This window comes from Lithobates pipiens, unplaced genomic scaffold (genome assembly GCF_037356315.1).
Source record: "Lithobates pipiens isolate NorthernLeopardFrog02 unplaced genomic scaffold, aLitPip1_a1.2 Scaffold_13, whole genome shotgun sequence".
NCBI lineage: Eukaryota > Metazoa > Chordata > Amphibia > Anura > Ranidae > Lithobates > Lithobates pipiens.
Window position 1 is genome coordinate 447,721,493 of NW_027507718.1, and position 18,706 is coordinate 447,740,198.

General features: G+C 39.5%; 1 protein-coding gene across 5 annotated transcripts in view; it reads left to right on the plus strand.

Annotated features, from left to right (window-relative positions):
• The first annotated feature begins 3,951 nt into the window (after nt 1–3,951).
• LDB2 (LIM domain binding 2) overlaps nt 3,952–18,706 on the plus strand; it is a 596,196-nt gene continuing 581,441 nt past the window's right edge. For 3 of the 5 annotated variants that reach the window (XM_077477738.1, XM_077477739.1, XM_077477741.1), the window contains exon 1: nt 3,953–4,311. In XM_077477738.1, the coding sequence (XP_077333864.1) occupies nt 4,180–4,311 (132 nt within the window). In that variant the 5' untranslated portion in view covers nt 3,953–4,179. Of the gene's footprint in view, nt 4,312–18,706 lie in introns of all 5 variants that reach the window. The other 2 variants (XM_077477737.1, XM_077477736.1) reach the window with 2 other exon arrangements.

The following is an 18,706-nucleotide window of genomic DNA, read 5'->3' on the forward strand; positions in this document are numbered from 1 at the left end:
TGGGGGGGGGGGGGGCGGGGGAACTGTGTTGCTGGAGTCTGGAGAGTGGCCTCGGCGAGATGAGTCATGATGTCATGTGACAGACTGAGACTGACAGACAGTCAGAGAGCGGAAAGCGGAGAGTGGAGAGCGGAGAGCGGAGGGGGAAGGGGGGTGGAGGGCGCTACTGCTGCCTGACACAGTGACACACACAGAGAGCGCCCAGGGGTTTACTGGCTGGCTCGCTGCAGAGCAGAGAGGGGGGATGTCTGTGTGGAATGTAATGTGTGTTTACATCAGCGGAACGGGGGGGCGGGGGGGTTGGTGGCGGCGCTGCTTGACATGGCAGGATATTTACAAGGACAGTGCACTGTGCAGGAGTACAATAACCAGCGGCTGGGCGCCCTAGGCGGCAGTGCGCCCTAGGCGGTTGCCTAGTCCGCCTAGTGGTAGCACCGGCCCTGCCTGCCATTGAACGGAGTGTAACTTACACATGTCATTCTAAAGGCATGTGTAATGTTGGAATGCATTTTTTTCGTAAAATAAAGAATAAAAAAAAAAAAAAAAGAAAAGGCGTTTATACTTACAGTGGAATGTTTTTACTTATGTTTTTTTTTTTGCGAAATTACGTATACCGTATTTTCTGGCGTATAAGACGGCCTTTTACACTTTAAAAAACTTGCCAAAAGGCAGGAGTCATCTTATACGCCGGTTCAGCCCCTCGGATGCCTGCTGGGTGTTCGGTAAGCTTCGGCTACATAGATTATATACCGCTGAGCCGATCCCAGTGAGCGATGTATTCAAATGAATACAGAGCCTGCTCGGATTGGAGTAACAACCTCTACTCTACTAGCCTGCTCGGATTGGCTTTGAGAGTCAGAGAGGTGTGGGCTGATGATGTTAAAGCCTCTGCCAATTCAAGCCGGCTTTGTATTCATTAATAGAATACATTGCTCGCTGTGATTGGCTCCAGCAAAAGCAGGAAGAAGGATATGGCACTCGCTCCAGCAAGAAGGAAGAAATATGAAGCGTCACAAGCCTTGGAAGGGGGGTCGTCTTATATGCTAAGTACAGGAAAAAAAACGCTTAAAAAACTGTAAGATTAGGGGGTCGTCTTATACACCCGGTCACCTTATACACCGGGAAATATGGTAGTTTAAATACAGTTTTTGTGCGTGTATGCAAAATTAAAGTGGGGCAGGCTGGATGAAGTCCAGGGCCAAATGTTTGCCCAAGTCCAGCCCTGTAGGGTAGTGAGGTAGGAGGAGCATTCTTGGTTAGTGGTGACTCCACTAGTGATTTGCACAGTACATGCTTTCAAAAGGGGACACAGGGATAACCTTCTGCTACTCTTTATTGCTAGTCCATAGATTGGAGGGGTAATGAATAAGCGCACCTGTTAGTGTGTGAAACGCGTCTACCATTTGAACTGTCTGTAACACTTGGGATGTTCTTGGAGTGCAGCGATTTCTTCAGTATTGATAGGTTGGAGGGGTGTTTGGACATATTTTCCTATATTCAGTGATCACATGGATGATTTGAGGGAGGAGTGCTTAACTTTACACACAGAAGTTGCTTGCAGCAATAAGAACAAGGTAGCAAATACTGTTTATATAATCCTGAAATTATGATTTATGACTGATATAATTTATATATATATATATATATATATATATATATATACATATATATATATATATATGTATATATATATATATATATATATATATATATATATATATATATATATATATATATATATATATATATATATATGTATATATATATATATATATATATATATATATATATATATATATATATATATATATATTTATTTTTAAATGGAGTCATTCATTTGAAGCTGTGAAAAAATCTTTGGGTAGCTGGTAACATTCTGTACATTTTTCTGCAGTAATCAGCACGGTCTCTGCAGACGTGGTGCTTTAGTGCAAGAGTGACTGACCACTAATGGGTGGAAGGATCTCTGTATCTTTTCCATGCATTTTAGCTGTTAGCAGGAGTTTCCACACCTTTGACACCAGTGCTTGCCCTTCATAAATGTATTTTACTCATGGTTTATATGGTAATAGCATTTTTTAGGGTGCATAATACTGGCATGCTTTTGGTGTTTTATAGTTCAGTACATTGAGGTTTAAAGGGTTCGTTTTACCTTTACAATAATACTTCCTATCCAGGTAAGGGGAGTATGTATATAAAAACAAACTGCAGCTTTGACTAAAATCAGATAATGCTCTTGTTATAGCTGTTTGATTCAGCTTGGAGTGTTTAGCAACATCCTAGCAACAAGGCAGGACGGGATGATGCTATCTCTGGAAGTTTTTTGGCCAGGCTTCAGGAAATACATGAATGGTCTACAGCTATAGCAAGAGCATTATTTAACTTTGGTCAAAGCTGCACAGTTTGTTTTTGTCGACAGAAAAGAAACCTCTTAACTGCATAGGCAGTTTTTTTTTTTAAAGGAGACATAAGGGCTTTCCAAAGCCTGCAAGCTATCCACTCTTATGTGTACATTATGCTTTTCAGTGTGGATTTTGAAAAGGGTAATATACTGTATATATATATATATATATATATATATATATATATATATATATATATTTTTTTTTTTTATATACCCTTGCCACATGACACTATTTTCTCTCTCCCTCTCTCTCTCCGTACACATCTCTCTCTGTACATATACTATCTAAATACAGTATGTGTATAAAACAATACAATAATATTATATATATATATATATATATATATATATATATACATATATATATATTTATATATGTATATATATATATAGAGAGAGAGAGAGAGAGAGAGAGAGAGAGAGAGAGAGAGAGAGAGAAACTGAAAGAGCAGTTTATGTATATTTGATTATTGTACCTTATGTACCAAAGGCTGGACAGAGAAGATTAGCTGGTTCAGCTCAAATAGTTATAAACTTGGAACTTCCAATAATCAAATATAGGTCACTTTATGAGTTATTACAGCTGCATTTGCTAATTTGTTTCACAATAATCATTTTCTAAACAAAATGTTCAGATCACATTCATAAATACTGCATGGATGTGCAATCGTTTTTTTTTTTCAGAAAATATTTGACTATGAAATGTATTTTTATTTTTTTTTAAGAACCAAAATACTATAATAGCCCTATTCTACTCTCCCCAAAAGACACCTTATAAAAGCTCGCAATTAACTCTAGCCTAAATCTAGCAGTAGTTTAGGAAGCGATGATCTGGGCGGTCATTGCGATGAACTTTTACTTAAGAAAACACAGAAGAAAAAAAATGTACTGTATATAGATAGCTCACCTGGTTGGTGTGAGAAAAAACCTTTTATAAATAATAAAAAAAAAAAAATATGGCACCATTATAATAAGTAAAACTCTACCGCATGTGTTAAGCTTTGGTAAATTGGCTCCAAGGCTCTCATTTTTATGGAGAGGATTATTTGAAAAACAAATACATGTTATTGGTTGGGAAAAAACAAAACCAGTAAAATATATTTTTTAAAAATCATTAAAGCATTACAAAGAAAAAGAAGATTGGGTGCTGGGGAATATTATACATATATTATTTTTATTGATATGTTATTGATTATGTATATATATATGTGTGTGTGTTTATCATACTTTGCTTAATTTCCTTTTGGTCAAAAACATCCTAAAATAACCGTATCTGCTATAAATTAAAAGTTACATTCTAATAGACAAGCTGGGTTTTTTATTAATAATAAATCACTGCCCTACGCAGTATGAATAAAAATGAGGCCAGATATAAAGAAATATGTAAATTCATGAGGTATAACACTCAGTTTCCTATGGGACCCTGCCTGATACAATTAAAAAGGCAGCCTTGAAGGATGTATGCGAGGCAGCCCATGGTGTGGACAGGAAGTCACCCTCTCCATATACTGCTTCTTTAAAAACAGGCAGTGTAGCCTGAAGCTATTCAGCCTCTTTCGCTCTGGTGCTCTGCTTCTCTCCTCTCTCTCTCTGGCTCCCTCTCCCTCTCTCTCTCTTTTTCTGTGTCTTGCTATAGAGAAGCTCTAGCAGCAGTTCTCAGGCAAGCAGTGTGATCTGTGTTTGCATACTGCTAGTTTATGCTGTGAAGAACGCGCAGTCCATGTGCTCTTTATGGATGCTGATGCTGCCCTGATTCTCTGGAAGGAAGAAAGAACATGTCCAGCTCTCAGCATGACCCTTTTTATTCCTCTCCCTTTGGTCCTTTTTACAGAAGACACTCTCCGTACATGGTACAGCCAGAGTACCGTATATATGAGCTGAACAAGAGGCTGCAGGCGCGTACAGAGGTAAGTCGTTTTAGCCTTTCTCCTAATCACAACCTACACATTCACTTCATCCCAATCCTAATCTACCTACTTCCTTGCACCTTCTGCCCGGTAATACCCAAAATTCCGTAGGTACTCGTATACCACAAAGGATAACGGTATTCTGAGTTGCCTTTCTACAGGCGTGGATCAGGTACTTCGGATGTAAAGTTGAGTTAAGGAGTTCATCTCTCTTTGAAGTGTTTCTGAACAGTTTGTATTTTTCACTTTGTGGCTTCACGGGGCTTTCCAGGGGACACAAATAAGATGTACGCTAAAGGACCTGTTAATCTAAAACTAAAAAAGTTAGTTTATGTACCTTGACAACATTCACAAACACGTATGTAAAAGTTCTCACACTTGAATAGAATAACAGATATCTCATATTTAGGTAACTTTGCCAGTTGTTCTACATTAGCTACCATCTTGAAACTAAAAGTGACAGTTGGCAGTGCTGAGCTTTGGGATTACCGGACAGGAACTAAGCCTGGTGTTACAAAATATTACATTCAACTATGCTGACTTTATAATACATATACAGTATAACATAGTGAGTTTATGAGACTTTTACATGTTTTTTAATAAAAATAAGCCAGCGTTTAACTTTTTTATGCTCATTTGTCCTTTATTATAGGTTTTGTAATGCTTGGTATTAGTTAAATGTAAAAGAAAAGAACCGAACATTTGATTTGGAATTGTCTGCCTTGTGATAGGCAGACTCATTTCTAATATGTTCTAGGGGATACTGTGTTCTCTGAGGTCTGGTGGTGTTGTGTGGACCATCTATGAATGAATAAGAACTGGAGTGAAGGCAGAAAGATGAATGCTGAGTAGATTGGATGAGAAATGGAGTTCAGACTCCCTATACAACTCACTTTGTAAAGTGTTAAAAAGCGTGCGAACTGGAATAATGCCAGTAGCCCCCTTCCCCATAGCACCTGTATGAACAAAGAAGTGCTGTCGCCACCTTTGTGACTATGGGGTCACACAGCTGAATGATCTCAACAGCTTGGAGGAGTGGAAGTATTTTATATGCATTTTGACATTGATCCTGAGGTTAATTTTCACTGATACATCTAATTCCTTACACCTACTGCTGATGGAAGTTGGCTTTGTGCAGTGGTGGACATAGGTGAAATAGGTCATATTTATTTGACTTATTCCTATTCAAATCTAGAATTTGTGATGCCTTTAAATTAACTTTGTCTTAAAATTGTAACAACTCAAATGGTGATTGCTGAAACTCAAAAGGACCATAACCCTGTGGGCCACACTGACCATTTTTTCAGCAACAGCTGTCTTATGCTTTTCCCACATCCTTTCTGATTCTGATCATCTGGTCAGAAGTAAAGGTGATGTCACACAAGACCTTTCATTCTAAAAAAAAGGCAAATTTCCTAGCTGTCGCATTAATTCAGTTGCTTTAATAGTATATGAAACATAGGTCTGGTGCAAGTATACAGATTAAAAGTCCTATGACTTTCTACTCTGCATGCTTGTTCCAGGTCAATGACTTCAGAGGCAGCAAAGCAACTTGTGTTTTGGAAGGAGATCAGCAATGGCAGCCCATGCGTTTCCTTCTAAACCGATAATTATCGATTCCTTCTTTTCAATGACCCTCTAATCTCATTGAAATGCACTGTACTGTTTGGGGGAGAAGGTCTTAGTCTGACAGAATGGTGGATGTGAAAAGGTCTTGTAGGGTTCTACCTTTAGAGAAGGTTCATGCTTCCATGCTGGGGACTTTTTTCAAGAAAAAACACAGTTGTTAAATTTCTTTTCTGAGCTGTTGGCATTTGCCTGATCATCATTTGTACATTAGTGAGAAATGGTCTGCGGCTAAAAGACAAGTAATTTTTTTTAGAAGATGATTTGACGTGATGGGGCTACATGAAATTGAAGGTATGATAAGCTCTTGTGTGACCCTAGCGTTAGCAAATACATAAAAGGGAATCCGTCATGGAGAAATATCTGTGCGAGAGAGGTTATCACCTCATACCTTTCAATACCAAACATATCAATTAGACAAATTAAGTTGCTGAATAAAACTAAACTTTATCAGATATTCAAAACAAAATCTATACATGTATTTTTCATAAAGCTGGTTTGAATATCTATATATGTCTTCAATTTAGCAGTATGCTTGGGAGAAGGATGGATGGTAATGTGACCCAAACAGGCTATGTTGAGATGCACATGTCCATCTAACACTGGCACCTTGCTGACAGAAGGAAAGAGTAGAGTAAGCAAAGTGATCACTCATGTATTGTGCTGTACATGTGTTGTGCTCCTGTATTATTATTTACGCATCAAGATGATGGTGGGTCAATAACCACACTGTACTGCTGAAATGAACTGGAGCATGGATCACAAGAATGGCTAAACAGTAGACATGTGCATTCGTTTTTGTCCGAATGCATTTTCGTCCAAATTTTGGGTATTTTTGTTATCGTTTTAACAAACCATAACGAACTTGCAGAATCCGAAAACCAAAAGATCCGACATAAACAAATGCTTTATTTTCGTTTTTGTTGCAACAATATAGATAGGAGATTCGACATAACGCTGACAATAGCGATCTGTGTCTATCGAACCTGGGGCCGAATGTGCCTAACCTTATCTCTATTAGCCCAGGATTATTCTACAATACATAGAGAGAAAAGATTCAACATAGAGAAAAAAGATTCAACATTATAGAGACAATAGCAAAAAAGGTTGAATGTGCCTAACCTAACTCTATTAGTCCAAGATTATTCGAGAAAAGGTTTGACATGAAGATTCGACGAAGTAGTCGCCGCGAGTGGACATTTATGGTCAAATGCTCCGCCCATAGGCTATAGAAGAATTCTAATGTTGGTTGACTAGTAATAATAATTAATAAATATAATTATTACTAGTGTAATACAACATTAGAATTCTACTATAGCTTGTAGGCGGAACATTCGACCGGAAATGTATGATTGCGGCGTCATACAGTTTAGCTGCTCCGTTGAATCTTGTTAGAACATTCAACCGACACCATAAGCCTTCAATGACAGATTCAACCTTAATTATTTCGGATTTTTGGACGAATGCATTTTTTAACAAAACAAAATAAATAAAAACAAATTTTGGGAGTAACTAAATAAATAGATTTTTCAGACAAAAACAAAATTCTGAAACAAAATATTTCAGTGTGCACATGTCTACTCAACAGCATTGCAAATCATTTATCAGATAGGACAGCTTACATGTATATTTCAGCTTTATATTTAAAGCAGTAGTAAACTGCATTTAAAAAAGAAAACTTCTCCTGCAAGACAATGTCATAATGTGCTAGTATGCATCACAAACTAGCACATTATGAGAGACTTACCTTAAAACGAAGCCCTCGCTGACAGGGCTTCCATCTTCATCTGGTCTTCCTTCTGGGTTTGCGGTGTCCAGCTACATGAGTGGCCCGGGACAGGATGACGTCACTCCCATGCATGTATGCGGGAGCCACTGTTTACGGCACGGGTTTTGAAGGTCCATGCCGGATCTTCAGAGTGCACGCGCTGGTGACATCGCCGGCTGCATGCAGGGTGAATATCTCCTAAACAGTTCAAGTTTAGGAGATACAGGCATACTCCACTTTTAAGTACACATTGGGGTTTATTTACTAAAGCTGGAAAGTCCAAAATCAGGCTCACTTCTGCATAGAAACCAATGAGCTTCCAGGTTTTATTACCCAAGCTTAATTGAACAAGCTGAGGTTAGAAGCTCACTGGTTTCTATGCAGAAGTGATTTTGATTTTGCACTTTTCAGCTTTAGTAAAAAAAATCCCAATGTGTACCTAAAAGTGGGGTATGCCTGTATTCACAGTTCCTACAGGTAATCCTTATTATAGGCTTACCTGTAGGTATAAGTGGTAAAACTGAGTTTACTACCACTTTAAAGGCTAAATTCAATCCTAGTAACCTATATTCAGGGTGTAACATGCAACATGTTACAAAAGCAGCAGCTCCACAACCCCAATTCCTCAGCGTGACTGTGGGTGGGGATCATCTCCCTGCACTCTCTGTAACAATTTAAAAACAGTGCAGTATTGGACTCTGCCCACACAGCCTTGCCATTTATTAATAGTGATCTGTAAATGAATGAACTACAAGTCCCGTCTTCCACTATAGCAGACAGCTTCTAGTTCTCAATGAATTGCGAAGGCACTGGTAAGCACCCTCATAGTTGACTGATCCTTCTTCCTGTTCAGTAACTGTCTGCCTGTACAGAAGGTATGGTTAGACTGTTGTACCGAGAGCCTGCAGGGGTCTGACATTGTACTCGTGATCAACTAATCACCAGTGCAATGCTCTGCAGGCTCCTAAGAAAATAAATAAATAAATATGCATTTCTTTTTTTCTTTTTTTACAAAAGTTAACTTATACTTTGACCACTTGCCTGAAGTTCAGATCTAAAATCAAGGTAAGATATAAACTTAATCTAAATAGTTACAGTAACAGTATAAGGGTCCTTTTACACGGGGCGGATCAGTGATGATCCGCCCCGTGGATATCCGCTTGCACAGCGGGGATCGCCGGAGCGATCTCCACTGAGCAGGCAGAGGACAGGTCCATCTCTGCACACTGCGCAGGGATGGACCTGTCTCAGCGCCACTCTCCTATGGGAGATCAGGTGATGACGGACCGCAGTGTCCGTCATCACCCGATCCGATGACGGATGGAAAAATGGCTTTTTCCTCCGTCACACTTTTTCGAATTGGAGCGGATCGGATGTCAGCGGACTTGTCCCCGCTGACATCTGACGCTCCATACAGCTCTATGGAGCATCCGTTCAGGTCCGCCTGAAAAACTGGCAGAACGGATCGTCTGTGTGAAAGGACCCTAATTTAGATTTGTTTTTAAAGCATAAGCTGTCAGTCCTGAAGAAGCATCATATAAGCTGCTATTCTGTGGCCCACTGGCTGCATTCCTAAATGCACAAAATATAACTGGACATTAATATTTAAAGGTAATAACAGATTGTTGACCCAGGGAATATCTGATTGCTCTTAGGGGGATTAGGAATACATTTATTTTTCCTCTGCTGGAGCAAACTGGACCATGCTTTAACCACTTCAGCCCCGGAGGATTTGGCTGCAGAAGGACCGGGCCATCTTTTGCGATTCAGCACTGCGTCGCTTTAACTGACAGTTGCGCGGATGTGCGATGTTGTACCCAAACAAAACTGACATCCTTTTTTTCTCATAAATAGAGCTTTCTTTTGGTGGTATTTGATCATCTCTGCAATTTTTTTTTTGCACTATAAACAAAAAAAGAGCGACAATTTTGAAAAAAATGCAATTTTTTTTACTTTTTGCTGTAATAAATATCTCCAAAAATATAAAAAAAACTATTTTTTCCCTCAGTTTAGGCCGATATGTATTATTCTACATATTTTTTGTAAAAAAAAAAACAAAAAAAAACAAAATAAGCATATATTAATTGTGAATAAAACAATCAGCGCCAAAATAAATTACTTTCTCCTATAACAGGGTAAATGTGTGAAATCACCAATATATGTGACTACACAGCTGCTGATCACTTACAGTGATACACCACACCAAATTCAATATTGTTTTCTAAATAGTGCAGTGCTGTGTAGATCTCCTGATGAAGGCCAATGAGATTCCGACACGCGTTTAGTGGGGAGGAGCCAAATCTGTGAAGCTTCGTGAGTGTAGACTTGTGGTGAATGAAGTGATGATTTGAGACATGCTGTTTTAAAGTTTTTATCTTGTAAGTGGATTTGTTTTGGGGGCTTTTAATAAACATGCAAAACAGAGTACACTATGGCACTTGTGTTTGTTGTTTTATGTCTATAACCTATGGAAGTAACAGCAAGATTGAGCATTTATGAGAAAGTGAAGGAAGGTTTGTCTGATGGCAATACAAATGCTGATTACCCACACAGAGGAGCAGTCTGGAGACTGCAGGATTACAATTGGAGAGTGAAAGTTGATCCATTGTGGTGGACACAAGGAGTGGTTTGTCTATGCTTTTACATTCATCTTCGAGGTGAGCAGGCACTTTAGCCGGTGGAGGTGTGCACTGGATATTGGTCCTTTTGTGGACCAACACACACAGTGGGGATTGTTTTGGAAGCATTAACACCAGTGAACTGTTTTTTTCAAATTTTTTGACATTTTCATTTTTTTAATTATTTTTATTTTATTTTACATTTTTTTTTTGATCATGAAATGTTTAACCCCCCTGGCGGTATAGTCTGACTCGGGTGGAAGTTTTACACCAAAAGCGGTAACCCAGAGCCAGACTCGGGACCGCATCGCTGTATGCAAGAGGAGGTTACTTACCTTCTCCCTTGGATCCAGCGATGTCCCTCCGCTGTACGAGCGGCTCGTCCTCCGTTCGATTTATCATGGAGCCGATCTCTGTTCCCTGCGAGCATTGCGACACACGGGGACGGAGAACAGCGTCAAATTCAAAAAGTAAAACACACACATTACATACAGTATAATGTAATCTTACAGATTACATTGCTGTATGTAATTATTTCACATCCCCTTTGTCCCTAGAGGTCTGCCCAGTGCCCTGCATGTAGTTTTATATTATAAAAACTTTTCTTTATGCCTGGAAACTGGAGATTGTCCATAGCAACCAAAACTGTCCCTTTACATCAAAAATGATTTTAGACCAGCTAGAAAACAGCGATAATAAATTGGAATCACTCGCAGAATTGAGCGATAGCGATTTGTGGGGAGATCCGTCATCAAATATTGAAAAGTAATGACAGTTACAATTCTGCAACTGAGCAAATTTCTGTGTTTTTGATTTGATTACATTATTGAATAATTTTTATTATTGTTATATTATTATTTGGTATAATTATTTATAGTTATTTATTATATTATAATTTATGATTTCATTTTTCAAACTTTATCATACCCGGGATGTCTGCTAGACTCTGGTCTGGACAGATTTAAGTGAGTTATTCCTAAGAATTACAGGACTACAATATAAAACACCAAATTTCATGCAAAATAATTGTACCGCGTTTAGCACCTAAAATCCGAAATAATCGTACCACCAGGGAGGTTAATACAAATTTTATATGCACATTATTTAATGAGACACAGCGCTGCACTATTTAGAAAACAATAAGCCTATATTGATTGGTTTGCGCAAAATTTATAGCGTCTACACAATGGGGTCAAGTTTTATGGCATTTTTATTATTATTTTTTTTATTAGTAATGGTGGACTTTTCAACCATCATAATGCAGTGATTTACTAAAACTGGAGAGTGCAAAATTTGGTGCAACCAATCAGCTTCTAACTTCAGCTAATTCAATTAAGCTTTGCCCAAAAATACCTGGAAGCTGATCAGTTTCTATGAAAAGTTGCACCAGATTTTGCACGCTCCAGTTTTAGTAAATCAACCCCTATGTATATTAAGTCTAGGACCAAGCTTGACCTATTCCAGTTTTTTGATACTTGACCCAAAAGATCTTCATTCTTTAAAGGACTACTATGATGAAAAATATTATATTCTGATAAAAGATGAGGTTAGAACATACATAGCATTTGATATAGGACGTGCTTTTAATGCCTCATGTCTATATTCATATTTTTATGGTCAGGCCAAGCTGTCCAACAAAAGTGACAGTGACAAAGTTTGGGTCAACTATAACAATGCCAGGGGTGCTTGCACAGGTTTAGTTTCAGTTCTTTTCTGTAGCCTCCCTGGCGGTATTCCCGAGTCTGGCTCAGGGTAAGATTTAAATACCATAAGCGGTTTTCCTGAGTCAGACTCGGGACCGCATCGCTGGATCCATGGAGGGGTTTACTTACCTTGTTCCCTTGACCCAGCGATGTCTCCCCGCTGTGATCTGCGAGCCATCCTCCACTCGATCTGTCACATTGCCGGGCTCTGTTCCCTGCGAGCGTTGTGACGCACGGAGGCGGAGTTCGGCGCCAAATTCAAAAAGTTAAATACACAATATAGATACAGTATACTGTAATCTTACAGATTACAGTACTGTATCAAATAATTACACATCCCCTTTGTCCCTAGTGGTTTGTCCAGTGCCCTGCATGTAGTTTTATATTATAAATACTGTTTATGCCTGGAAACTGGAGATTGTCCATAGCAACCAAAAAGTGTCCATTTACATCAAAAGTGGTTATAGACCAGGCCAGTTATAGACAGCGATAATAAATTAGAATCACTCGCAGAATTGAGCGATAGTAATTTGTGGGGAAATTCATCATCAAACACTAAAAGTAATGACAGGGACAATTCTGCAACTCAGCATATTTCAGTGTTTTTGATTTGATTACATTATTGAATCATTTTTATTATTATTATATTATTATTTGTTATAATTATGTATAGTTATTTATTTTATTATATATATATATATATATATATATATTATAATTTATGATTTCATGTTTCAAATTTATCATACCCGGGTTGTCTATTAGACTCTTGTGTGGACAGATTTAAGTGAATTATTTCTAAGAATTACAGGCCTTACAATATAAAACACCAAATTTCCATGCAAAATAATTGTACCGCTTTCAGCACCTAAAATCTGAAATAATCATACCGCCAGGGAGGTTAAGAAGTTTTATACCACGGAAAAAGAACTGAGCATTATAAGAACCCCTGGTTGGTGATAAAGTTTTGCTTGATCCTGTAACTGTCACTTTTGCTGTGTAGTTTTGATCAGCATGTAAATGTGAAGTAAAACATAAAGCAAATAAGGAATTCTATTGTTACATGTATTAACTGCGTGCAATAAGCAAACTACTATTTTTGCAGTAGTGATTCTTCAGGAATCAAAATAATTATTGTGCTTTTTGGGGTTTTTATTTGTAATACTCTTTAGATTCATAAATCCGTTCGATGTAATGACATGGAGAAGATGTTAGAAGCAGATGCAAATAAATTCAGTTTTATTTTGCAAGTTTTACATCATTAGCTATGTACATAACACCATTTATTTGGCTGGGTGTCTTTCATATGAAGAAACTGCGGAAGAGGACTTCTTTCATGACACAACAGCACTGTGCTTGGCAAAGTTCAAGGTTTTCCTTTCTGATTATAGCATTTTTCTGAACCTTGAATTGTATCACAAATGAACAAGTATTCAAAGCATCCGGGCACACAGATTAAAAGCGGTAACATAATGCCTTTTTTGTACTGGCAGAGGTCACAATTGCTATTATTATTGGTTGAAAAGTGGGGGGTTTTCATACATTCTTGCACTACTGTAACATGCATGCAGGAAACATCAAAGTCCCCCAGAATGAGAAATATTTTCACAAATAACTAGGAAATATTTTTAATATTGTTATATTTAAAGCCCTACTCCAGCCAAAACTTACAGACTGCAACACAAACCTAGAAAGAACCATACTATGCTGAAAGATTTTTTATTTTTCACCTGTCGGTATTCCAATGACTTCCTTTTCCTTTCCTGTTCTGTCTGATACCCATTAAAGTGGTTGTATACTCATTTTTTTAACTTTTACCTACAGGAAAGCCTATAATAAGGCTTACCTGTAGGTAAAAAAAAATATCTCCTAAACCTGTACGGTTTAGGAGATATTCCCCTCGGTATGCGCCGCTGACTGCAGCGGCGCATGCGCAAAAGGGGATTCTCGGCTGAAAGTCCGGCAGTGGCCGGCCCGGCTGGGAAGAAAACTCCCGCGTGCATGCGCGGGAGTGACGATATTGCGGCTCCGGCCACTCACAGCGCCAGAGCCACAATACCCAGAAGAAACGCCGAGGGAGCATGTCAGCTCCCTCGGCGTGGATCGGGCCAGATGTTGGGGCCTCGTTCTAAGGTAAGTATTTCATAATGAGCTAGTATGCGGTGCATACTAGCTCATTATGCCTTTTGCTTTGCAGGTGGTAAAAAAAATAAAAATAAAAAATTTGCGGGTTTACTACCGCTTTCTCTCTCTCTCTCTCTCTCTCTCTCTCTCTCTCTCTCTCTCTCTCTCTCTCTCTCTCTCTCTCTCAGTACACTTACAATACAAATGAATACAGGAGGAATCAGAGGCCTTGCTTGTTAGAGCTTACAATCTAGAAAAATAAATAAATAAATATATCTATCTATCTATCTATATATATATATATTAGTATATATTACTATATATTATAGTATATGTTATTCTTTTTATGGAAGGGATTGAATATGGTCATATCAAATCCAGCACCTCTGAACATCTGAATTCAAATACATCACTTAACATTGTGGTGTACTGCAGCTCACAACAGCAGATATGTATTGTAGCACATATCAGGGAGACCATATCGGGTAGACCTGGATGAACTTTACCCTGCATTAACTGACTCTCTCTGAGCAGCAGAGCAAGAGCCATCAGCATTGCCATGGCAACTTGATTGCAAAAACAACATTGCTTTGGCTAGCCAGTTGAATTGTGTATTGGCACTGTGATTGGCATCCTGGCACATCCATTGATTAGTGGCTGTTTTAAGTAGGCAACGGGTCCAATTCACTCCTGCTTTATTTTAAGATGATTTTCTTCAAAAGATGTTCAATTCTCACAAATAAATATAATTTAGGTTGTTCTTGTTTTTCTGCATGAAATGGCCATTTAACTGCTGAAAGCCTTATTTTCCCATAATTCATGATTTTATTAGTCAGTGTTATCAACAGGTTTGCTTTCACCACTTGCCTACTTGGCACTTTTACCCCCTTCCTGCCCAGGGAAATCTTCAGCTTTCAGCGATGTCGCATTTTGAATGACAATTGCGTGGTCATGCAACATTGTACCCAAACTAATTTTTTTGTCATTTTTTTCACAGAAATATAGCTTTCTTTTGGTGGAATTCAATCACCACTGGATTTTTATTTTTTGCTTAATAAACAAAAAAAAGCTAACGTTTAGAAGAACAAAACAAAAACTTTTTTATAGTTTGTTATAAAATTTTGCAAACATGTAATTTTTCAAATTCACTGTTGTGCGCTAATGCAGCTGCACTGATGGGCTGCACTAATGGGCACTGATAGGCTGCACTCATGGGCACCGATGAGGCAGCACTGATAGGCAGCACTGATGGGCACTGATAGGCAGTACTGATGAGCACTGATGGACTCTGATGGGTGGCACTGGTAGGCAGCACTGATGGGCTGCATTAATGGGCACTGATAGGCTTCACTTATGGGCACTGAGAGGCAGCACTGATGGGCACTGATAGGCAGCACTGATAAGTGCCACTGATGGGCACTGATGAGGAGGCACTGATGGCACTGATTGGCAGCACTGGTAAGCACTCATTGCCAGCACTGGTGGACACAGATTGGCAGCACTGGTGGGCACAGATTTGCAGCACTGGTGGGCACTGGTGGGGCTGCACTGATAATTAGAACACTGATAATCAGTGCCCTGATTGTCAGTGTACATGTCCCTTTTAGAGAAGCTGGTTATTGGCTCTCTTCTCCGATCTTCATGCTGTCAGCGTGAGGAAAGGAGTACCAATAACCGGCATCTTTTTATCTCCATGATGAGCTGTGATTGGCCACAGCTGATCATGTGATAAAGAGCCGCTGATTGACTTTTTACCTCAATATGTGATTGCAGCAGAAGAGTGATCATGGGACGCCGTCATATGACAGCTTCTCAGAACTAGACGACTGCTCTGAAGCTGTCATTCGGCTATAGCGCAGTCGACAAGTCGTTAAAGCTGAACTCTAGGCAGATATAAAATACACATATTAATGCAGTCCTATAATCATTAATATATCGTTATTATTTTTTAAATACTAGCTGTGTAAGTAAATGAATCTGATCTGGTATCAGCCTCTTGCAGTCCCTATACACCAGGGCTGGTGTATAGGGGTGTGAGAGGAAGAAGCAGCACAGGGCGTCAATCAGTTCATGTACTAACAAGAAGCATGCAAATAGAAGGATAGAGAAATTATGTGCTGCTTCTCTTTTCACTGTCCAGTCAGAGGCTGTGGGTGGGTCCATGATGACCTGGGCTCAGAAGAAGTGATTTGATGCTGGCCATCAGACTGAGGACATCTAATGACAGAAAAATAAGTACTGTGGGGTTAATTACTGGATTAAAGGTGTATATGGAAAAAAAAGATCTCCCACCCTGGGCGGGCATCATATGACGTCCTCGGCTTCCCGGCGGTATAGAGGGCGTGCGCCTGCCGCGTTACTGAGGAGCCGATGCGTGTGCCTGCGATGTCTGCCAGGTATTCGCGATCGCTCGTTACAGAGCAGGGCCGCGGACACAGATCTAGTCAGGGGAGAGGACACGGATCGTGTGTTCATACTAAGTGTGAACACCGATTGGTCTCCTCCCCTAGTCAGTCCCCTCCCCTCACAGTTAGAGTCACTCCCTAGGTAACACAGTTAACCCCTTGATTGCCCCCTAGTGTTAACTCCTTCCCTGCCAGTGACATTTATACAGTAACCAGTGCATATTTATAGCACTGATCGCTGTATAACTGTCAGTGGTTCCAAAATAGTGTCAAAAGTGTTCGATATGTCCACCACAAGGTCACAGTCCCGATAAAAATTGAAGATCACTGCCATTACTAGTAAAAAAATAAATAATAAAAAATGCCATAAATCTATCCTTTATTTTGTAGGCGCTAGAACTTTTGTGCAAAGCAATAAAATTTATCAAAAATATGTAGAAGAATACATATCGGCCTAAACTGATGAAAAATTATTTTATTATTATTTTTTTTTAATTGGGATATTTATTATAGCAAAAAAGTAAACAATATTGTGTATTTTTCAAACTTGTCGATCTTCTTTTCTTTATAGCGCAAAAAATAAAAAACGCAGAGGTGATCAAATACCACCAAAAGAAAGCAGAAAGATTAATTTGGCTACAGTGTTGCATGACCTCGCAATTGTCATTCAAAATGTTACAGCGCTGAAAACTGAAAATTGGGCCTGGGCAGGAAGGGGGTGAAAATGCCCTGTATTGAAGTGGTTAATGGGCTGTTATTTTGATTTTTTTTTGGCTTTTTTTAGCCACTCGTGAGGAGTGATGGTCTTGTGTAAGCTTTAGGTTGATCTCTAGGTTGATCTCCAGTCTGAACTTACACAAGTATAACTGGGGTTCGTTTACTAAAGGCAATAGGCTGTTCACTTTCCAAGTGAATTATCATCCAACCATGTGTAGCACTGACCCCCGAAGGAGCGGCTGGTTTTCTTGGGCTTACCATTTACCTCCTCCGCCTTGTAACTCGTTGTTCTTGTCTAGGGGTTCCCGAGGTTGATAGCCCAATAACTGCAGAGACCGAAACTTGAATTCCTTTAGGAATTTTTATTTGCTTAAAACGTTGAACAGAAACACAGTCTCTCAGTTGGGAATAGAGGGTATGGGTATAGACGCTCAGGCACTTTGGAAACTGCTGACACTTAATAAATGTCTCTCTCTAGGTAATCCAGGGAATAGCCACTCGCAACTGGATATTTCCACCTTCTGATAAATCCTGGTTTAGGGATTCAGCAGCCGACGAATGACTCAAACTTAGCAAAGTCTCTGCCACAGACTTGGTTGCAAACTTTAGATGAACACAGAAAGTCTCTCACAGGAACTTAGTTGTAACCGATGAAAGGATGAAAATAGGAATTTTCTTACAGTACCAGTATCTTGCAGCCGGTCCAGCGATACCGCAAGAAATGTAGATTCAATTAGTGTCCATACAGCTCAGCATCCAAGCTCTTACCAAGCAGCCAGCCTTGTGCGTGGCCCTCTTCCGAAGAGTCCTCCCCTGGTTGCATGATGAGTTGCTGGGCTCTCCAAAACCCAAGCTGGCACCGGACCACTTTAGAATCCTCCAGTTACTGTGCCTTGGACTAGCCAGTTCCGAGACTCGGAAATGAATGGATCCACACTCCAGGCCATGAGAGCCTCTGGGGGCTGGTCAGGAGGACCAGGACCATGGAGTCAGAACATACTTCTGGACCGGAACCCAGAACCACGTGACTTCAGCACCTTAAGTACCCTTTCCTGGAATACACAGCGAGACAACGTACCCGCTGATTGGCTCAGAGGGACAGATTGGTACCCAATGCGTCCAACCAGACTGCGTTCCAATGCCTGTCAAAGGTGCTACCTACACCTATGGCCAGGCAGAACATTAGTACAGTCCAGCCAAACTGATGCCAAAACCACAATTTAGAGCAATTAACCCCAAGACTCAACTATAGTCTTGGGAAAAACTACATTTACAGACATAGCGTGTACTCTTCAGGAGTACCAGCGCTACATATGAAAAAAAATGCATTTTTCCCCCCTTCCCTCAGTATTCTTTGAAATTCTGCTAGTGATATCACTACCGCATCACAAAATGTCACCACGTTCACTAAGCTCTGGAGAAAAACTCCCTAAC